General features: G+C 47.4%; 1 protein-coding gene across 1 annotated transcript in view; it reads right to left on the bottom strand.

The window, feature by feature from the left end:
• HS6ST2 (heparan sulfate 6-O-sulfotransferase 2) overlaps positions 1-18,014 on the bottom strand; it is a 287,258-nt gene extending 269,244 nt beyond the window's left edge. The window contains exons 1-2 of the mRNA XM_061178233.1: positions 17,583-18,014; positions 16,202-16,720 (exon numbers count right to left, since the gene is read on the bottom strand). Coding sequence (XP_061034216.1) covers positions 16,202-16,720; positions 17,583-18,010 — 947 coding nt within the window. The 5' untranslated portion in view covers positions 18,011-18,014. The remainder of the gene's footprint in view (positions 1-16,201; positions 16,721-17,582) is intronic.
• Between the last annotated feature and the right edge of the window lie 4,659 nt (positions 18,015-22,673).

Consider the following 22,673-nt stretch of genomic DNA (forward strand, 5'->3'; position numbering starts at 1 on the left):
GGAACCAGAACCTTCCTACTATGAATAATGGTTTCATCACTATGGTTTAAAAGCAAAACAAACATGACATTCAATGGGGAGCATCACAGTCTTGCTCATTCCAATCCAACCATGTTTTTTTCAAAGAGCAGAGATCGTCAGTGTAACTGCTAACTTCCATGCATACAAATCCTGTATGCAGCCTTTAACTGAGCATTCTTCTGAACTCTAAAAACGATGAGCGGGGGCTTCCCTGGTGGCGCAGTGGTTGAGAGTCTGCCTGCCAGTGCAGGGGACACGGGTTCGAGCCCTGGTCTGGGAAGATCCCACGTGCCGCGGAGCGGCTGGGCCCGTGAGCCACAGTTACCGAGCCTGCGCGTCTGGAGCCTGTGCTCCGCAACAAGAGAGGCCGCGACAGTGAGAGGCCCGCGCATCGTGATGAAGAGTGGCCCCCGCTTGCCACAACTAGAGAAAGCCCTCGCACAGAAACAAAGACCCAACACAGCCGTAAATAAATAAATAAATAAAATTAGAAAGAAAAATAAATAAATAAAAACGATGAGCCACTTTCCTACAACAGGGTTAGGCAAGGTGCCTGCAACACAGGACTCCCTCGTTGAGGGATGAGCTGAGCTAATTTGGCTGCATTCAACAGTCTAGCCAAGCCACATACCTTCAGCTCCCCCCAAGTCAAAAGTATACCCCCTCCTGAACAGGAGAAACTGTTGGAAACGAAAAAGTGTGATTTTAGTCTCATCCTAATGGATCTTGTGACATCCAGGTCTCTAAGCTCCTCAATAATAATTTTTCAAGGCCATCTGGAATAAATAGAAGTCCCACTCCAAGCTGCATGTATGCAAATTGCGGCACTTTAAATGGATTTTGTCCTTAAATGCATAAACCAAAAAGCATGCAAACAACTGGATTAGAAAAGCAAGGTTTTTTTTTTAACCTCTCTAATTGGCATTAAGTCACCAAACATTGTCAAACACATATCACTTGCTTAATTATTTTGTGTGCACATGTGTATATCTTTATAACTTCATAAACATATAAATGAGAGGGAGATGCAGATTTAATGTACACCCATATGGCGATAAATACAAAAGCTGCCAGAAGATTGTAAAATGCTATACTAATGCTAAAATGATACCTTTTTTTCCTTTTGCTTTGCTTCCAAGTCACAAAGAACAAATTGAGAGTAGAGACACTAAGCCTGGATCCTTATGTAAAAGGAGACATACACACAGACCTTTTTGTCCAGCAATGCAAAATGTTTTTTAAATACCTTTCTTCGGCTCCATATTCTCCTATTAGTCTAATTATCTTTCATTAATCTCATAGTGTGTTTATGCATAAAATCATTTCTGCATGTCTATTAAAACTTTTATTGAAGTAATTTTTCATAAATAACCTACTACGCATCATTCACACCTATATGCTTCATTTCAACACTGCTTTAGGGCTTCCCTGGTGGTGCAGTGATTAAGAATCCACCTGCCAATGCAGGGGGCACGGATTCAAGCCCTGGCCCGGGAAGATCCCACATGCCACGGAGCAACTAAGCCCGTGCACCACAACTACTGAGCTTGCGCTCTAGAGCCCGCGAGCCACAAATACTGAAGCCCACACGCCTAGAGCCCGTGCTCTGCAACAAAAGAAGCCACCACAATGAGAAGCCTGCGCACCGCAACAAAGAGTAGCCCCCTCTTGCCGCAACTAGAGAAAGCCCGCACGCAGCAACGAAGACCCAACACAGCCACAAATAAATAAATTTATTTTTTAAAAAAACACTGCTTTAATGAGTTTTAGTTGGCCTATTACAGTCATAGAACATACTGAACCACTTTCAGCAAAACCGATCACAAAAATAATAAATATGTTTGCCTCTAGTGTATATGGCAAATAGGCTCAAACAGTTTTTCAACCTTCAAGGTGTTGTGGGAGTTAATCTTCTACGTAGCAAAATCTCAGCCATGAGGCATCTGCTGAGGTGGCCATCATCCCAAGGTCAAACTCCTCTGGTTGTATTGGGCATCTTTTTACCATGCTTCCATGCCTTCAACCTAATTTCTTTGCCCTCCGCACTATGTCTGCCAGCCTGGTAGGCCCATGCTAATTTGCACATTCTCTCAAATGGCTCTTTTCTTTTTTTAATTTTTATTTTGTAATTTTAAAAAATTTTTCATTGGAGTATAGTTGATTTACAATGTTGTGTTAATTTCTGCTGTACAGCAAATTGAATCAGTTATACATATACATATATCCATATATGTATATACATGTATCTTTTTTAGATTTGAATGGCTCTTTTCTAAAGCTGCCTCTTCCAAAGGAGAGAGAATGGTCACTCCTATGGGAATTTGCTACTCTCACTTGGTTATTTCAGTAATAAGACACTTCTATTATCTTCATGATAAGCCCCTGGCATAAGAGCAGGCTTCAAGATTCATTTTCTCTGGGACCCCTCACTTGAATTTGAGAGAAAGCTTTATTTCACTGGCTCCTCATAACGCAAGATTATGTGAGCTGCCCTGGCTGAACTCATTCACAATGCCCTCCAAAGGCTGTGTCTACACAGACCAAAGGGAGCAAAAAAAGCAATGGTCATTTATAGAAACAGGCCAGGTCAGAGCAGTGCAACTGACATTGCTAATGAGGCAACTGCCAACATTCCAGGAGGAGTAAGATGCTTCGGCCTCTTACAAATCTTGTGAAGTGGGTGCACCATATTTTAGGCCCACACGGGGCATAAATTAAAATACAGTTAAGGTCTTCATTTTCCTTATCTGGGAAAAAAACCCCAATCTTTCCTCTAACCTAACTCCTTTCTTTTCTTCCCCCTAAAACATAATTCTTCTGTGTAAATCATTGTTGAAAGCATTTACAATATCTTGGATATCTAAATCCTTGTTTAAGAGGGGAAAAGAAGAGCTGCAGAATTTACCTTTAGAGAGTGATTTTTTTTTTTTTTAATTTTTTGGCCATGCCACACAGCATATGGGATCTTAGTTCCCTGACCAGGGATCGAACCCACGGCCCCTGCATTGGAAGCATGGAGTCTTAACCACTGGACTACCAGGGAAGTCCCTAGAGAGTAATTTTTATTAAACATTTTAAAAGGTGCTTTAAAAAATCAGTTAACATGTTGGATCCTGATATCTCCAGATAGTCACTGCAGGTCTCCATTCCACTTAGTTTGTATAGACACATAGCCAAAAAAGAGGGTAAAAGCTTTTACTACGGAGAACAGTATGGAGGCTCTTTAAAAACCTAAAAATAGAGTTACCATATGATTCAGCAATCCCACTCCTGGGCATATATCCAGAGAAAAGTCTAATTTGAAAAGACACATGCAGGCTTCCCTGGTGGTGCAGTGGTTGGGAGTCTGCCTGCCAATGCAGAGGACACGGGTTCGAGCCCTGGTCCAGGAGGATCCCACATGCCGTAGAGCAACTGGGCCCCTGCGCCACAACTGCTGAGCCTGTGCTCTAGAGCCTGCGAGTCACAACTACTGAGCCCGTGTGCCACAACTACTGAAGCCCATGTGCCTGGAGCCCATGCTCTGCAACGAGAGGCCACCGCAACGAGAAGCCTGCGCGCTGCAGTGAAGAGTGGCCCCCGCTCGCCGCAACTAGAGAAAGCCCGTGAACAGCAACGAAAGACCCAATGCAGCTAAAAATAAATAAATAAATTTATTTTAAAAATTTTTTTAAATTAAGAAAAGACACATGCACTCCTATGTTCACAGCAGCACTATTTACAATAGCCAAGACACTGAAGCAACCTAAATGTCCATCAACAAATGAATGGACAAAGATGTGGTACAATGGAATATTAGCCACAAAAAAATGAAGTAATGCCATTTGCAGCAACATGGATGGACCTAGAGATTACCATACTAAGTGAAGTAAGTCAGACAAAGACAAAAATCATATGATATCACTTATATATGGAACCTAAAAAAAGGATACAAATGAGCTTATTTACGAAACAGAAACAGACTCACAGACACAGGAAACAAACTTATGGTTACCAACAGGGAAAGGGGTGGGGGGAGGGATAAATTAAGAGTTTAGGATTAGCAGATACACACTACTATATATAAAATAGATAAACAACAAGGACCTACTGTATAGCACAGGGAACCAGATTCAATATCTTGTAATAAACTGTAATGGAAAAGAATCTGAAAAAGAATATTTATATGTGCGTGTGTGTGTGTGTGTGTGTGTATGAAACTGAATCACTTTGCTATACACCAGAAACTAACACATTGTAAATCAACTATATGTCAATAAAAACAATAAATTAACAAAGGATGGATGGTAAGGGCTTTTGGAGATTTGTCTGAGAATTCAGTAGACATTAAAACATATCAGACACGCCACGTGGCCCAGTTGGTTTTAAATGCCAACTCCAATACTGACTGGCTGTGTATATTTGGGCAGGTTATATATCTCATCCAATTATCTGTTTTCTCCTCTTTAAATGGGTTTTTTACACATCTACCTCAGAGGGTTATTTCGAGGATTAAATGAGAAAAATATATGCTATGCCCTTGGCACAGCACCTGGCTCAGTAGGTATCCCAAAACACTAATACATCTTCATGGAAAGTCAGGCCAAGCTACATGGGTCAAACCATCACTTTACAGCACTTCTCTTTGCCTAAGTCTTGGAGTGCTTCACTTTTTCTTTGGTTGTGTTCCAATAAAACTTTATTTACAAAAATAGGTGGAGACAAGATTTGATTAGAAGTTTGCAAACCCCCATACAGATAATATGTGTAGTGTAGATGTTACAAACACTGTGTATGTGTGTGCATATATATACCTTAGATATGATTTTTCTAAAGTTTGATTTGGTGTATTTTTATGAGTTTGCTGGATATCTGTATGTTTGTGTGAAAGAGCCTTGTGAATGTTCACCCAAACGAACCTTGGAGAAATGTCTGAGTATTTTATATGTGACGGAGATTTTTTTCACAAAGGACAAGTTCTTCCATTACTGCTACATAATTTGCCAAATGCAAATATTTTTATAGTCCTCTGAAGATGCAAAGGTTCCCCAAATGGGTAATGATAGCAAAATGTGAGTAATAATCATAACCATAATTATTTTAGCACATATTATATGCTAGGTGCTGAATCGTTGATGTACGTTATATAGATGCTAACATGGAGTTCTTCACACTTGCGTGTGAATTAACAAGCTTGATGTGGTCAGTGAAGGATTCACAATACTTCCAAATATATCAGACTATTAACGATCCTTCTCGTACACTCAGATATGGCCTGATCCCTTGTTCTTTCTTAAGCACTGCATAGTCAGAATGGTCTATATTTACTCACTGAAGTTTTTCCAGACCAACTTTATGGCTTAGTATATGGTCTATTTTCAAAAATGTTCCATACGTGCTTGAGAAGAATGTGTATTCTTCTAAATGGATGCTGGTCTCCTATATTGAGTTTGTTAACCATGTTGCTCAAATCCTCTGTACCCTTACTCATTTTTTGTTCATTTCATCTATCAATTTCTGAAAGCGGTTGGTAGATTTTACAATTTCTCCTTATAGCTCTGTCAATTTTTGCTTTATATATTTCAAAACTATGGTATTAAGTGCATACAGGCTTAGAATTGTTATCTGAAGAATTGAACATTTTATCATTATTCAGTGATCCTGTTTATCTCCAAAAAAGGCTTTGCCTTAGTTAATTTAGCTACATCAGCTTTCTTCTGGTTAGTATTTGCATAGTATATCTATTCCAATCCTATCTCTGTCCTAATGTTTTAGCTTTGTCTCTCATACACAGCATATAGCTAGATTTTGTATTTTCATCGGTTGTGATAATCTATGTCTCTCAACTGGTGAGTTTAGTCAACTTCTATTTACTGTAATAACTGAGGAGCTGGTTGCCAAGATCAAAGGGCCTTTTAAAAGTACCTCCATGTTTCCTGGCTGTAACCTGGTCACTCGAGTCAATTTCGAAACACTCTTTGCTTGCATTCACTCTCTTGTAGGAAGTTAGCAAAAGTCCAATGATCTCCATGAATGAATTTGAGCTGATACTATACAGTTATGGGAAAAAGTCAATTAATGCAAGGAATAGCACACACAAGCCTAATCCATTTGATGTAAACCAATGCATTGCACACGGTTCAATTGCTCTGTATTCCTTCAGAAAAGTGCATGGAAGTGATTCATTAGAACTATACTCTTCACTGGGACTTCCCTGGTGGTGCAGTGGTTAAGAATCCGCCTGCCGCTGCAGGGGACACAGGTTCAAGCCTTGGTCTGGGAAGATCCCACATGCCGCGGAGCAACTAAGCCCATGCGCCACAACTACTGAGCCTGCGCTCTAGAGCCCGCGAGCTGCAACTACTGAGCCCATGTGCCACAACTACTGAAGCCCACACACCTAGAGCCTGTGCTCCACAGCAAGAGAAGCCACAGCAATGAGAAGCCCACGCACTGCAATGAAGAGTAGCCCCCACTCGCCGCAACTAGAGAAAGCCTGTGTGCAGCAATGAAGACCCAACATAGCCAAAAATACATACATAAATAAATAAATTTATTTTAAAAAAAGAACTATACTCTTCACAAGAAAAAGACCAATTCTCTAAGGCTCACTAGGGCATCCCTGCTGGTAAAATTCAAAAAGCAAGCACAGTGAATAAGAAGTCCTTTTTGCAGACATTTACATCGGGAAAGAACATGATTCTTGACAATTCAGAGTAAATGAAGTGCAAATTATTCTCTTATAATATATCCCAGAATTGAAGCTTAAATTGTGACTAAAAAAGAACCCACAGTTTAATCAGAAAAATATATTTATTGGTAATTCCCATGAGCTCATATTTGATACATTTATATCATAGGATAACAAGTTCAAAACTATTGCTAAGTTATAAATATGGAATTTATGCCGAATTTGCATGTATTGAATTTTATTTTGAATTTGCATGTGTGACTGTATTTGAATATTTATAATATTCCAGAAAAAGCACAGTGGAATGTGCAAGACAGATTTATTTAGTGTAATGCTCTGAAATGTGTCAAAGTCTTCGACACTGTTCTTAGAGGCAAAATGGCAGAAATAACAAATGGGACGCAATAAGACCAACTGAATAATCTGCAAAGTCCAATACCTAGCAAAGCTAGGAAAGCTCTTCTACCAATAAATATTTTACTAAAGTTTAGACAAATATTTCTCTAAGCTTACAATGACTTTGTATTAGAAGACATATACCATTAATTAGATTCTTCATTACACTTTAATGGAAGAAGGAACATTCCCATCCATATCCTTTTTTTCTCTAAACTCAGTGACTAAATATCTCATCTTGGGACTTCTCCGGTGGTCCAGTGGCTAAGACTCTGCGCTCCCAATGCAGGGGGCTCGGGTTCGATCCCTGACCAGGGAACTAGATCCCGCATGCATGCCGCAACTAAGACCTGGTGCAGTCAAATAAATAAATAAATAAATGTTTAAAATATATAGGGCGAAAAAATAAATAAATATCTCATCTTATTTGGCGCAGAAGGTTGGTATTAGCTTTCCAAGTGTGAAGCACATTCTTTACGCTGTCAAAATAACTTGTACCTAGAATGTAGTCTCCATGGAGTCTCAACAATAAGACTCTGAACCTCACTGTATTTAGTGGCCCCTCAGATACCCAGAGCAGTTGAGGAATGAAGTGTTCTAGTCAATTTACAGTTAACCAGGGGCAATGCTATTATGAAGTGAAACTGCTCTGGGGGGAGGCTGCTCCAGCAGAATACACTCCCCTTCTCTCCTGGATGAGGGCAACGCATGCACTAACTGATCTAAGCTCTCAGTTGTGGACGTTTAGAACTACAGCCCTTCTCCAACCCCAAGACTTTGCTCTTCCAGCCAGACCATTAGCTCTGGTGTCAGTTCATTTGAAAAGAGGTTCACGAAGATTCAAAATCCAGGCTATCTTGGGTGGCTCTGGCTGAGCAGAGTAAGCCTTTTATTTCCAACCGTGTGCCATTATTAATTTCCAGTTTCATTTAATTTTTAAACAGAGCACAAGCAATAGCAATCCACTCAAATAGCTCATGGATTCCTTGGAATATGATAACAGCCAATCATCAGAAAAATCAACAGCTGATGCCTGACTTATCGCCTCTGCCTTTCAGTCTGTGAGTTTATTTAGCTGAGGCTGCTTTCCTCATTAAGGACTCCCAGAATATCAAGAGGCTAATGAAGTAACCAGCCATAGTTTTAGAAAGCAAGAAGCAGACTGTGTAATTTATCACAGCCATTATAAAGCATCATTTTTAAAACTGTTAATATTTACTTTTACTATGAAAGTAATGCATACTCATATAGGAAATTCAAATCCTTCAGAGAAACAGGAAAAGAAAATAAGTCACTAATTGATCTATGGATATCTCGGTATTTTTCTTCCATTCTTTGCCTTTTATGCTTAGATTTGAGAGGGATGGAAAGATGATTTGCCTCTCTCCCTCCTCACCCCCTCTCTCACATAATTGTAGTCATACTGGGCCCATAACTGTCTATGTCTTTTTCCCTTAGCATTAAATCACTACCAATTTTCTATACTCTAAAAAGGACATTTAAATGGTTTTGAAATAATCCCTCAAGTGGATGTACTGAGATTTCTTGAACCATTCTCCTATATGTGGATGCAGATTTTTCCGATTTGTTGCACTTATGAATAACTCCAAATAACTTAACAAATAATGGTAGCCTCCTAAGATACCATTCTCATATCACCCTATGCTTTTCCCCCATGGCGCTTCTCACAATTTTAAGTAATGAATTATTTGTTTCATGTCTACCTTTCCCACTCTATGAAGCCAGGGACCACATCTACCTGGTTCCTCACGGTGCTGGAGGCACTGTGATAAGAGATATTCAATAAATATCTGTAAGTAAGTGAGTGAGTGAGTGAGTGAGTGAGTAAATAAATAAATAAATAAATAAATAAATAAATAAATGAGTGAGTCATAGAAAAACACGTACAGGATTGTTTTTCAGTAAAATCCCAGCAAACAAATCATGGGTCAAAGAAGTAAGTATTTTCAATGTTCTCTGTTGATATCATCTATTTTATTTCGGGAAGAATTATTCCAACATAGTCCCACCAACAACATATGAGAATGATGGTATGTACCACACCCTTGTCAGCACTGGCTACTATCTTTTTTTTTTTTAATAATAATGATTATTATAACAGCCACTACCTCATTTTTTTTTAAACTTATTTATTTTTTTTTATTTTTGGCTGCGTTGGGTCTTCGTTGCTACGCACGGGCTTTCTCTAGTTGTGGCGAGCAGGGGCTACTCTTCATTGCGGTGCGCGTGCTTCTCATTGCGGTGGCTTCTCTTGTTGCGGAGCACGGGCTCTAGGCGCACGGGCTTCAGTAGTTGTGGCGTGCGGGCTCAGTAGTTGTGGCTCGCGGGATCTAGAGCGCAGGCTAGTTGTGACGCACGGGCTTAGTTGCTCCGCGGCATGTGGGATCTTCCCAGACCAGTGTCCCCGTGTCCCCTGCATTGGTAGGCGGATTCTTAACCACTGCACCACCAGGGAAGCCCCGTTACTATCTTTTTTTGTTTGGTGGTGGTGTTGATGTATACCGAGTATACCGAGTTTTTTTTTTTTTTTTTAATCCAGGTTAATTAGAGAGGCAAAAAGGTTTTCCTATATATAATTATTTAAATTTGCATTTCTTTAGTACCAGTGAGGCTAAAGAGCTTTTCTGTGTCTGTAAACTAGTTGTGGTTCCCATGTTGCAAATTGTCTGGTCATATCCTTTGTTTTTCTAATCAATTTGTACAAGTTCTTTATCCAGGAACGATGTCAGCCTTTTGTCTGTTTTATTTGTTGTGCATATTTTCATCAGTTTGCCCTACGCCTTTTCATTTTGGCTATTTTTGGACAGATGAACACTTCTCATTTTTATGTAATCATAACTGTCGATCTTTTCCTCTCTTCACACAGCCTTTTACCTGGCTGAGAGTCCCACATGTGAATTGCAGCTATCATTTAAATAATAATGCCAATTGTGAATTCAGACTAACTGGATTCACAGACTCCTACATATACAGCTAAGTCCTAACCTGTCCAGAGCCCCCATTCTCACTTCCTTACAAGCCTTGGCCCCTAGAAGCCTAGGCAACTTAGATGGGTCACAGTTCTCGGTACCCTCCCAGCCCCAAGCAGATCACCTTCTCACCCTCTCCGTTTTGTCAATGGTACCACCTCAACTCCAGACTGGAAATCAGGGCGGTACCTTTAACTGGACTACAGCCTTCATTTACTTTTATGTTTTTTACATCCCTGCCATGCAAGAGCTTCTCATACTCACTGGGGGTCAACCTCCTTGTTGCCATTCCAGGATCTCTACAATGAGGCTCCCTAACCCTCCCCCAGGCATGAACCTTCTCAGGTCTGGCCAGCCCTGGCTAGGTGAGGTGACTTGGCCTCACGATGCCATGAGGATGCCACGCCCACCCACAATGCCTCCTTTCTTCTAAATACAACCCACCTATTCCTAGAAGCCTTTCCAAACAGATCTCTCCTTTTTCTGGCCTGCTCCTCACACTTTAGAAAGGAAAGGGCCTTAGAAAGCATCTCCTTTAAATCTTCCATTTTACAGAAGGGGATGGACTTGCCCCAAGTCACATGTTCCTCCCCAGCCCCCCACCCCCCATCTATACACGACATAGTTCTGCACTTTACCATCTAATCTTAATGAACTTGAGGCTGAAGATGGTGACCTTGACTTTTTTGGATTTGTCTAGGCTCTAATCTCCCCCAACTGCTAGCACTGGGCAGAGGTCATAATACTTACTCCACAAAGTTTGCTGATTAGACCTAAACTGTTATATAAACAGATGGACTTTTCCCTATTTTTAAAACATATTCTGGTAAAGATATGACATTTTAAAGACATTATTGATATTCAAATCATTTTCAAACAAAATCCATCTTCTTTATTAAATATCTAAAACACCAAATTATTCTGTTCTACTGTAAGCTCTGTGAGAGCAAAGATGACACGTCTTCCCTGGAATATAATGGGCAGTTTTGCAGAATTTTGTTTAACGAATGACAGAGGGAAGAGGTGACTATTCTTTAATGTCATTTCGTGCTACTTAAGTTGATGACAGATATCTAGAAAAGACAAGCTCTAACATTCTTATTGCCACGTAACAGCACTAATCTAAAATTGCTATTAAGAATATCAAATTCTGAATCGCTTTTTATACCACCTTGAGAACTTCGAGCTTTGTTGGGTTGCCAGCAACATGTTTGCCATCTGGGCAAAGATGCTAACTACTACGGCTGAAGTTCTACAGATGTTATCATGGTGAATTTCTCACCTTCTCCTGAGAAATACGTGGCAGGGGAGTAATAACAGCTCTTAGTATCCTCTTAGCATCCCCAGCTAAGTGAAGCTACCCCTATGAGAACCCAGTGGCCTACAGCCTGAGGGACCAGAAGGACGGCATCACTGCCTGGATCAGTCCATTCACTCGCTGCCTTGCCCTGTACCAAAGCCTGTCATGTTGTCCTGCTTCACTGCAGGAGGGAAGGAGTGGAGCGTGGGCATGTGAGCCATGAGCAGGCTTGTGCACTGCGGACTTCTTGCTAAGACATGGCTCTATCAAAATGGAGCCACCTTGGGAATTCCCTGGCGGTCCAGCGGTTAGGACTTGGCGCTTTCACTGCTGGGGTCCGGGTTCGATCCCTGGTCAGGGAACTAAGATCCCACAAGCCGCACACGGCCAAAAAAAAAAAAAAAAAGAGCCACCTTTAAACAAGAAAGGGAAAGAAAAGGAAGCCTTTACCACAAGTATTAAAAAGGAGTGACCACAAAGAAGACAAAAGAAAAAGAGAAAAGGCTATGCTCCATGTAAATGCCTTGTAGTCCTTTCCTGTCAGTGATAGCCTAGTGGTTTCTAGGTGACGATTAATTACTCTTCCATAAGACTGCTGCAAAACGTAGAGATACTAAACGTCTAGGATGCAACGTGAATATGATGATCAGACTCTTTGACTTGGGTAGTCACGGAACCTGACCTTCCCCTGCCGCCAGCCGCCGCCCGAGTGTGCCAGCCAGCGCAGTGCCTGGGGAAGAAGAATGAGGCTGGTGCAGTTTCTTGGTGCCCAATTCTGAGTTCCTCCCACAGACCCAGTGATGCACTAGAGCTGGCTACAAACGGAGGGAATTTGGCCTGAGAAAAGCCTGCAGAATTCGGGAGTTTGAAGAGCTGGTCAGCAACCATGTTTTGACACATTTTCAAAAACAGTCTTGGTAATTCTAGATTGAGCAGGACCTTTCTCTGGCCCCTAAACAATAGATACATGAAATGCAATTTCTAGGTTTTTTGAAAAGAAATACGATTCTTAATAAACAATTTGTGCCTTCTGCCAGCCAAGCACTCTCTCTCTTTGTCCTCTCCAGGCAACGTGATGGCAGCCGTTTCCACTCAGCAGTTATATATCACTCGAGCACTTCACCGTCCGCTGAGGCAGGGAAGCATCTCGAACGTAGCAGTGGGAGCAGGATTCAGGTCTTGGCTTGCAGCCACGGTGGCCTCTCATGCCCCCCCCTCACCAATGTGGATGGATGGCTGTGAGTCAAAAGGTGGCCCTTGTCGCCCCTGAGGCCTCTTCCTGACGCTTAGTCACCAGGCCCCCAGCGTCCTCCCATCCTTCTCAGCTTTGTAGTGATTTCTGACTAGGCAATGAGAGGCCCCTTTGCCACCCAGCCACGAGACCTTCTCCTGGTGAGCATAAAACCTCAGGGAGGTAGAAATCTGTTTTTCTCCCAATGGCTGCGGCAACCCTGGTCCAATCACTTGTTCAAACACATGTGTAAAAATGCCTGGAAACGGTGATGATGCAGGTGATAACAATACCAGTTAACATTCACTGAGTGTTCATTTTGTGGTAATGACTCCCATGAAATACCTCACTGTGCTTTCACAAAATAAATAAATAAATGTTAAAAAACCTTGTTCATGGAGTCACAGTCAACAGAGCAAGGGCTGTGGAAGCAGCCAGAGCTGGAGTAAGGTCCCTGCTGTGTCACTAAAGAGCCCAATGACCTTGAGAAAGTCCTTCAACCCCCTTGGGCTTCTGTCTCATGGGACAAATGGGGAGACTTTTGCCCACTCTGCCTTCCTCCTACACATAGTGCAAGTTTACAGAGAAATACCAGAGATAAGGGATGGAAAAGCTCATCAAAAACTGGAATGCACTCTCCACGAGACAAGGCTGGGACAGACTCTGGTCCAAGGTCATACAGCTGGTTCAGCAGCTGGCATGGAAGCCTGCTCCACACAGGAACTCCCCGTGGCTGACTTTCGCATCTCCCAAGACCAGCTCCTCGGCCTCACGCATCACCCCCAGCACAGCTGCCTCTGTCTAAATTTTCAACACACACACACACACACACACACACACACACACACTCTCTCTCTCACTGTCACACACTTGTGCATACCTTCTCTCACACAGATTATCAGAATTCACAGAACTGGTCCTGTAAGCAGGGATTTGTCAACATCCTGGGAAATTCTGGAACCCTCCGGCTATGACTACTCTTCAGGATGAAGATTTCTGGAGGTGGGTAGGAATTAAGGAAATAAAAGAAATGCCCTTGGGATAGCCATGTGTTTCTCTAGCAAATTTTATTTCATTTTGGTGAATACTGTAAGATCCAGTAATTCTGACTCTTTAAAAAGTGGGTTTTCTTCTGGGCTTCCCTGGTGACGCAGTGGTTAAGAATCCACCTGCCAATGCAGGGGACACGGGTTCGAGCCCTGGTCCGGGAAGATCCCACATGCCGCGGAGCAACTAAGCCCGTGCACCACAGCTACTTAGCCTGCGCTCTAAAGCCCGCGAGCCACAACTACTGAGCCCACGAGCCACAACTACCGAGCCCGCATGCCACAACTACTGAGTCCACGTGCCACAACTACTGAGCCCGTGCACCTAGAGCCCGTGCTCCGCAACAAGAGAAGCCACCGCAATGAGAAGCCCGCTCGCCGCAACTAGAGAAAGCCTGCGTGCAGCAACGAAGACCCAACACAGCCAAAAATAAATAAATAAAATAAATAAATGTTTTTAAAAAGTGGTTCTTCTTTTACTAGACTAGATGGCACTGTGGTATCACCCTTTTGATGATCAAGAAAATCTTATTTCATTTCAAATAATTTTGCTTCCATTGGGGGCCGTCCAAGAGGCTGAACCCTCCCCTTGAGGGGTCCTCGTTATCTTATGGTAAATTTCTGAAGTAATCTGCCAAAAGACCAGATACACAATCAAGACCACAATAATAATGTGTGTCTACAGATCCTGTCACACCCTGACCTACATGTCCAAAAGGATTTTAAAAGGCACATGTGCCCTGAGGAATTACAAACAGGGCCGGGGAGTCCATAGTGGCCAAGACTTCATTTTTACTCCTGTGCCACAGCCATGGCTGTGGGATTCAATTTTTGCCCTCAAGAGCTTTTCACATCACCACCCCTCACAAAACCTACAGGCTCTATCAGCAAGAGGGATTATTTTCAATATTGCCAAACTGTTTACGAACGTCTTAAACACCAGAGTCTTGTGGTGACAATGGCTTACACAATTCTCACAACAGATGGAGGCAGCAACCTTCCTAGGGTCAAGGTTCTCTTAGGTTGGGGGAAAAAAAAACGGTTAGTGCTGGAAGGGAAATGACAGTTAAACACATTCTCCCAGAATTCCAGCATTCAAAACGGACACTGTAAACTGAGGGAAGGGAAAGCGAGTAGGGGGTGAGGTTTCCTCTAAATCTCAATGGTGACCAGGAAGTCGGAGGGCTCCATTCGTCTGGAGCTGGGCAGAAGAAACTGCCTGGCTCTGGCATTCCAAGAGGCATCAACAAAATATGGCCGTAGCCCTCACCATGAGGGGTTGGGGAGGCAGAGGAGGGAGTGGGGAGCCTGCCCAGGGAAGCAGCCTCCAGGACCCTTGTGGTCACCTCGCTGGGGAGACAGAGAGCATGGCCATGTCAACGAGACTCACCTTGTCCATTCCCCCGACTGCCTGCCGCAGCCCACATCTGTTTTAGGGAGAGTCGCAGAATGGGAGCCCTGACTGGGGCAACTGCACCCCAAAGAGTCCTTCCTACTCCCCCCTTTATGGCACTTCATGACCTCCAGCAACTGGGCATTGCAGCTGGCTGCAGGAAAATGCCCTAGCTTCAAAAGCAAGTGGCTTTTCATAAAACAGCTCTTTCCGATTCAGCCCTGGGTTCCCATCAAGTTGGCTGGCGGCGCCCTGCTCTGGGGCTCAGAGTTTGTAAATCAGGAGAGGTTTCTCAAGACTGAGCCCCACATGGGATCCGGGGCAGCGTTCCACCTGCCCTTCGACCCGCGGGGTGCCCCTCGCACTCGCAAAGCGCCGCTGATGCCCGGCGTGCAGCCAGTAGTGCGGGGCGCAAGCTGGGTACCACGAGCTCTCTCTGGGTGTCCGCAAACAGCCGCAGAGGGACATTCATTCGCCCAGGGAGAGGAGAGCCAGTGGAGAGAAAGGAGGAGGGAGGCGACAAAAGTCAGGAAAGAAGAGAAAGCACAAAAAGGGTTAAAGAAAGAACGAGAAACAAAGTGAAAGAGGAAAACGGAGGGAAAAGGAAAGAGCGAGCGGCCAGGAGCTGACAAGATCCCATGCACGAGAGAGAGAGAAAGGCAAATAGAGGAAGCGAGGGGAAAGGCGGGGGGAGGGGAAATGCGGGAGCGGGAAAGAAGAGACAGCGAAAGGAGGCTTGGGAACCTGGGTGCGGAGAAAAGAAGCGAAAGGCTGGAGGGGCTCAGGGACGCGGCACTCAGAGCGTAGTTCTTTCGGGCCCTCCAGTGCGGAGTCTGCGTGCTGTACCCTGTCCCGGCGGCGGCCGGGGGGCGCTCGTCCCGGGCCTCCTGGCCGCTTCCCCCGCGCGCACTCCCAGCCGCCAAGCAGGCCAACAGCCGCGGGCAGACAGAGGAGCCGTCCCAGGTCGGAACGGACGAGCTTCCTGCAGCCGCCACAGCGCCACGAGCGCGCGCGCCGGGGCGCCACCGCAGGGGCGCCGAGGTGCTCCCTGGGTCGCCGGCAGCGGCTGGCCGCGCCTCCCGGCCCTCCGCCCACCCCGGCCCGGGTCCGCTCCCGCGCCCCAGGGCCCCGCTCCGCCGCGGGCGCGCACTCACCTGGACGGTCTCAGCCTGGCGTCGCGCTTGCCGTCCACCACGGCGGGCACGCAGCTGGTGAGCTCGGTCCAGTCGGCGTGCAGTCCGCAGCTCCAACCCGTGGAGAACCTGGAGAAGAGCCAGGTCTCCCGCTTACCCGGCCGGTGGCAAGTGCATTTCTTCTGACCCACGCGGCATTCGCACGGTTGCTCCAGTTGGATGTTGCGCACCAGGTGGCGGCCGAAAGTGGTGCCTCCAGTCTTCTGGATGTGCAGGAACACGATCAGGTCATCGCCCTTGATGTCGAAGTCTACCTTGCGCAGGAGGTCGCCGCGGCTGAAATTGTAACGGGGCACGAACCTGGCGGAGCTCTCATCCTCCGAGCGGTACGGGTCCGGCATCGGGGAGCTGAACGCCTGCAGGCGGAGGAGCTGGCATTCTGTGCCGGGGCACACGTATTGGAGGACGATCACGGCAAATAGGAAGAGCATCACCAAAGCCAGCAGCAGCTTGTTGGATTTCTCATCCATGTTCCCGACGCTGGGGGAAACCCAAGCTCCTTACGTCAATCCCGCAGCTCAGCCCGCGCTCGCCGTGCGCCCGTACCGCCCCCCTCCCCCTGGCGCCGCCGTTGCGCCCCTTTCCCCCTCCCCTCGGCACCGAGTACTCCACTGCGGCGGCCGCGGCGGCGGCGGCGGCGTCGCCCTTCCCCGCTTCCTTCCTTCCCGGCAGGCTCAGCGCTGTGGCTTCTGCCGCACACACCCCCCTCCCCCCGACTCCTTCCCGCTGGCCGCCTGCCCTCTCCCAGCGCCAGAGCTCTCCGGAGCCGCTTCGCGGGGTTTCGTACCCGTGGGACCCCGCCTGACCCGGTTGCCCCACTCCTCAACTCATACCACGGGTCCGAGCCCCCGCGCGTCTTGTTCCACTCTCGGTGGCTCCGTGACTCCCATCCCCATCCTGCTTCGCCCGCCGGACTCTCCCGGGCGCTTCTGCCCGCAGTCCCCTTGGCGCGCACGCCGCCGCCTCCTCGCCTGCCCGACTCTCGGGCTCCTTCCCCGTGCGCCCCGAAGCCCTGCTCTTGCCCGCATCGGGTTGCCCACCTTGGGGGACGCCTCAAGGGAGCTCGGAGCCAGGCGTTCGGAGTTACCCTGGGGGAAGGGGGTCCGCCGGCAGCCCGACTTGCTAGCGGAGACGCTGCGCTACGGGTGCCCGCGGAAGCGCGGGGAGGGAGCCGCAGCGTAGCCAAACGCGCGCCGCGCCCCTCCGGAGCCCCGGAGCCCGGCCGCCGCGGGCCAGCCGGAACTTTGCGCCTTTCTCTCCCCTCGAGGCTGCCTTCCCTTCCCGCACGGCTCTCGCGCGCCCTGGCCCGGGAGCGCGAGTCCCGCTTTCGCCTAAAACGTACCTGGCCAAGGGACCGAAAATCTTGGAGAAGATCGCGCCGAGCACGTGCTTCAGCGAGTGGCCCAGGGCGGCCAGGCCCCGGGTGAGCAGGGCCCGGCAGAGGGAGCCCAGGTCCCAGCGTCTCCTGAGGTCGTGCATCCGCCTGCGGCGGCCTCGGGCCAGCAGCGCGAAGAGAGGGGCGCGCGCGGCTCCCGCCAGAGAGGAAGAAGCCTTTAGGGGCTCGTCCAGGAGCGGCTGGGAGTTGAATCCGCGAGACACACCCCTAGGAGGGCCCGCGCGGACTGAGGCGGCGACTGATCCGGGCCGGCTTGCTGCCAATTCGGCCTCTACTCTGGAATGCCGGCGGGGACAGGTGGTGCGGGCGGGCGCTTCTCGCTCCGGTTGCAACGGCGGCCCGAGCGCCCGGGCTGCACACGCAGGCAGTGCCATTACCCCCTTCAGGCAACTCAGGGTACTAAGGATCTGGAGCGAGCTTGAATTTATGTAAGAATGCCTCACGCCTAAGAGCTCAAACCACTTAACAAGCAGAGGACCTGGGTTTTCTCCTGTCTTGGGGGACGGAGGTCACTCCAGTGAGCACATCAGTACACTTTGGCCTGTAATTTCAACCTCCCCTAAAATAGCAAAGGCGCAAATTGGACCTTTTCCCTCTCTCCTTGCCAATTTCCATTCTCCAACGGAAGCGGGAGCATTTTCTGAAAAGGTAAGTCAGCATGAAGGAAAAGCATGACCAAAAAACGTTTCAGAATGGGAATTTGAGCTTTTTTAGAGCAGGGACTGGCCCTTACTCCCCTCTTCTTGCTCAATCCTCAGCATCAAGCCCCGTGCCTACAGGAAGGCTTCACTCATATAAGGTGTATTAAAAGGAACGTACGTGACTAAATACTACATCAGAGGGGGGCCATCTAATCCAAGGTGATGTGACAAATGAGGAAACTGAGGCCCAAAGAGGGAAAGGGACGTGCCCAAGGTCACACAGCAGAACCTCAGCGTTTGAACCCAGGAAGCCATCCATTTCCTAACAGCACCTTTTCTAATAAATAGGTGCAGACCATCCTCAAGCCAAGCGTCCAAAAGGCTCTTTTCAGATGCAGGACCAGCAATGTAAGGATTAGCAAGAGAAGAAGGAATGTCCCTTTAGGACAAGGTCCCCAGGACTCAGAACGCAAGACGTCCCCATCTGATTGTTCGGGTGGAGCTTGCTGCATACCGGGAACTGGTATTTCCGTGAATGAGTGCTCACCGCTGTCTAGTCCCACCGCTGCAGAAGGAGAACGGGGTGGCAGCAGTGTCTCAGAGCAGCGCTGTCTGGGAGGTGGGGGCCGGTGAGATGAGTCCCTCCAGAGACAGGCTCTCCCACGAGCTCCCTCAGAACATTTGGGCCCTCACTGAACCCTGCTCCATCCCTCTTCTATTCTCTCTGCGTAGTGAAGCAGCAAGCGCTGGTCTGGGGATCCTGAGTTTCTGTCATTTCCTTGCTGGGCAGCCCTGGGATAATGACCTGCCCCTCCTGAGCCTCAGGTTCCTCTTCTGTAAAATAGGACTAATTCCTCCTTTTTGACCATCTGGGTCACTGTGAGGATGGCCTTTGGGCAATTCCAAATATGAGGCAGTGTTTACCTGCTGCTCTAAGCTCGGAGGTGCTGACCGAGTCACGGGCCAGTGAAGGCAGGGGCTCTTCTCAGGTGATTTCACAGCTGTGCCCCCTGCCCTTACCTCCCCCCCATCCCAGATGTCCCCAGTCCTGGCTGGACTTCCATGTGGCCCCCAACCTACTGGGGACAGTGAGAGACCCTTTGTCTGGCTGCAGGCATGAGGGATTCTTGAGAATCCTGCATTTCAGGCATTTTACCTGTCCGGCGGCGCATCCTGGGGGGAATGCTCTGATGAACTTATACTAAGGAGCCAGATGCCGCAACTTACAAGGTAGACCTCCTGGCTTCCCTGAGAGCTCCCCTGATGCCCCCAGGCTTGTAGGACATGTCTGCGAGGGCAGGTGACAGGGGAGCCACGAGGGTCCCTCAGGAGCTCAGCCTGCCAGCTGTCCCTACCTTCTCCCCGGCCACCCATTCAACCTCTTTGTTCTCTCCAGTATGTGGCTCTCCTCACGGTGCCATCTGAGGACCACCACCACCCCCCCCCAACCATTACACCATCATGATGACATTCAGTGGATCCCCAGAGAAACACTTCTGGAACAGTGGGTCACACGTTCATGCCCCCAGCAACTAACTCTGGAGTTTCTGCTCTAAGAAAGATGGGTGGGACTGGAACATGGGAAAGTGCCTTGGGTGGGGGTGGGAGAGTGGTAACCAGTACAGAGAACAATCAGGACTTACTCATTTAGGTCACGAAGAGGAACACATTCACATACAGTCCGACTCTCAGAGCAAGGGGCAGTAAGGCTGGTGGTTTTGCTCTGTGCAAAGAAGGAACAGGAAGGGGCTGTAAAGTCTGGTTTCTGAGATCAGATATGTCACTAACAATCTTGTGTGAATATATACACCAGCTCACTGGAGGATATTTGCATTTACAAGCCTTTCCTCCACCCTCGTGCTATAAGAAAAAGAAAGAAGTGAATCTCTCATGGTGGATTTCATATATCAGGGTTCCTAAAAGTGGGAAGAAACTTTGGGGGGCAGTAGGGGAGCCCACAAGTCTCAGAGGACCCTTCCTGGGGTGAGGAGGCTCCCTGCTAAGAAGAGGGAACTCTTCCTGTGTGTGTCCCAAAGCGCCGCGTTCTCCTGAGGCCAGGCCTGGACCTTGGCAGGACGTTCCAAGACCTCTTGCAGCGCTGGGCTGGGCCCACCTCCCAGGAACCGGTTCCTCTCAGGAACTGAATAACAAAGATCCTGATACTCTAGAAATCAGCCCTATTTTGGAGATTGGGGAGGGGGGCAGAAGAGGAAGCAAACTGGCTGAATCGTCAGGTCTGTGGTTTTGCATCTCCTTCTTTCTTAGGGCAGCCTGAGTCGCTGCGTGTGTGTATATACTTGGGATTCAGGACTTGGAAGGTGAAGAGGACTCTGCAGTCTGATCAGGGCTTCTGGTTGTCTCCACAGTGTGGTGTGCTTTTCATTATTTTTCCAGAACCTTGTCCTTCCATGGTTTCCACAAAAGGTTGCCGATTCTGGGAGTATAAAGGTCAGGCTGGCTTGCATACTAAGCAGTGCGCTCCCAAATGTGCATTTGGTTTTGCTGGAGGCTGAGAGGAGAGCAGGAGATGGCTGAGAAAGCGCTGGCCTGGGAGTCCAGCGACCTGGGTTCTTGTGTTGACTGCTGCGAATGAGACCCCGTATTGACCCCGAGGAAGATACTTGTTCGCTCTTGGGCTCAGCTTCCCTATTTGTAAGAAGGCAAAGTCGGTGTTGTGCCTTGAAGGGCATTTTCCTGCTCTCACCTGGTAAGTCACACGCTTTTCTTGTCTTTCTCAGGGCCAAAGTGCTGCCAAACCCTCAGCGCCTTGTTGCAGGGGAGAGCATGGTCCTCCCTGCTTTCTGTGACACTCACATGGCGGGGGGGGGGGGACCAGGCCATCAGCAGCTGGACTTGTTCTGAGCCTGTGTGGCAGGGGTAACAGCAGGGTCCCCTGTTCAAACTGAAACAGAAACGGTGAAAACTGAATGTCAAAGAAAGTGCTGCCGTTCTTTATACGGAGCATAAAACACTAAAAAAACATGCTTTCCCCTTATCCTGAGCATTCGCCTCAATGCTGTCTTTCCAGCTGTCGCTGATTTAAAACAAAAAAAACGCTCATACTCTCAATTATAGGTGATTTTTGTCGCAAAGATTGAAGGCATGCAAAGTATTGAGTCACTTCGTTGCTGGTTTTATGCGTCTCTCCCAACTGAATGAGCAGCAGTGCTTCACCGAAAGCGCTGCTCTGAAATTCTAGCTTTGATATTCTAAACAGGTTGAGTGTGTTATAGACAGCACTCTCAACCGTTGTCTACTTTTCCCCCACGAAGCATTGACTTTTATTTGTTTAGCTTTAAAAAAAAAAAGCCATGGGGCTGAAGGAATTAAAAGAGGAGGAGGATGCCGGGGTGAAATGTTTGCTGAATGAACGTGTGGTGCAAAGGCAAGAGAAAGAAGCAGTGGACCAGGGTTCATGGTCGACTCTGAACGTGCAGACCTGTGGCTGCCCTTCTCCTGATGGGGGCTGCCCACCATTTCCCTGACGGTGACACCACCACTTCTCACTGACAGCCAATGGAAGAGTCGGTTCAGGCAGGGCCTTGAAAGCCATGGTGACCCAAGGCCTGGCAACCACCATAGGCAGCAGGTCAGACTCTGCTCCTGTGACAGTCATATCACTTCTTTGAGCCTCAGTCTCCAATCTTAGAAAACAGCCTGACCAGGTACCTTCCAAAAGCTGGCTTAGGGGTATAGTAAAGAGGAAGCCAATCTGAAATGAACTTATTTTAAAAAGGAGAGAGCACAGGCTTGGAGAGCTCATCACCCTGGGGTTTCATCAGGGTTCTCTGAGCTCCCTCAGAGCCTCAGTTTTCTTATCCATGAAAATGGGGCTATAACAACCTCCCTGGGTTGTTGTATGAGTTAACAAAAATAATCTCTGGGGAGCACTCAGTCTAGTTCCTAGAAGGAGTAGACTTGAGTAAATGTTCCTTCTTCTTCCCTTTTGACTCTATCTTTGGTTTGAGCTCTCGGCTGCATTTCCCACAACAGTAACATACACACATTTAATGACAGGTGGCTGGCTTTGCCCCCACCCATCTTCTTTACCTGCTGTCTTTTCTCACCCTCCCTCCACACCTCTCCAGTGCTCTCCTGGCTGGTGTCCCCTGGAGGAGGAAAGCCTCTGATCCGTTTAATCGCGCTGAGGAGTGGGACATGTCCACGTGACCCCTGGCAGGAGACATCTACAAAAGAGGAGGAAGAGGGCAGTGCTTCTACCAAATGTCAAATAGATAGCTAGTGGGAAGCAGCCGCATAGCACAGGGAGATCAGCTCGGTGCTTTGTGACCACCTAGAGGGGTGGGATAGGGAGGGTGGCAGGGAGACACAAGAGGGAGGAGATATGGGGGTATATGTGTATGTATGGCTGATTCACTTTGTTATAAAGCAGAAA

The sequence above is a fragment of the Eubalaena glacialis genome, chromosome X (assembly GCF_028564815.1).
Source record: "Eubalaena glacialis isolate mEubGla1 chromosome X, mEubGla1.1.hap2.+ XY, whole genome shotgun sequence".
Lineage (NCBI taxonomy): Eukaryota > Metazoa > Chordata > Mammalia > Artiodactyla > Balaenidae > Eubalaena > Eubalaena glacialis.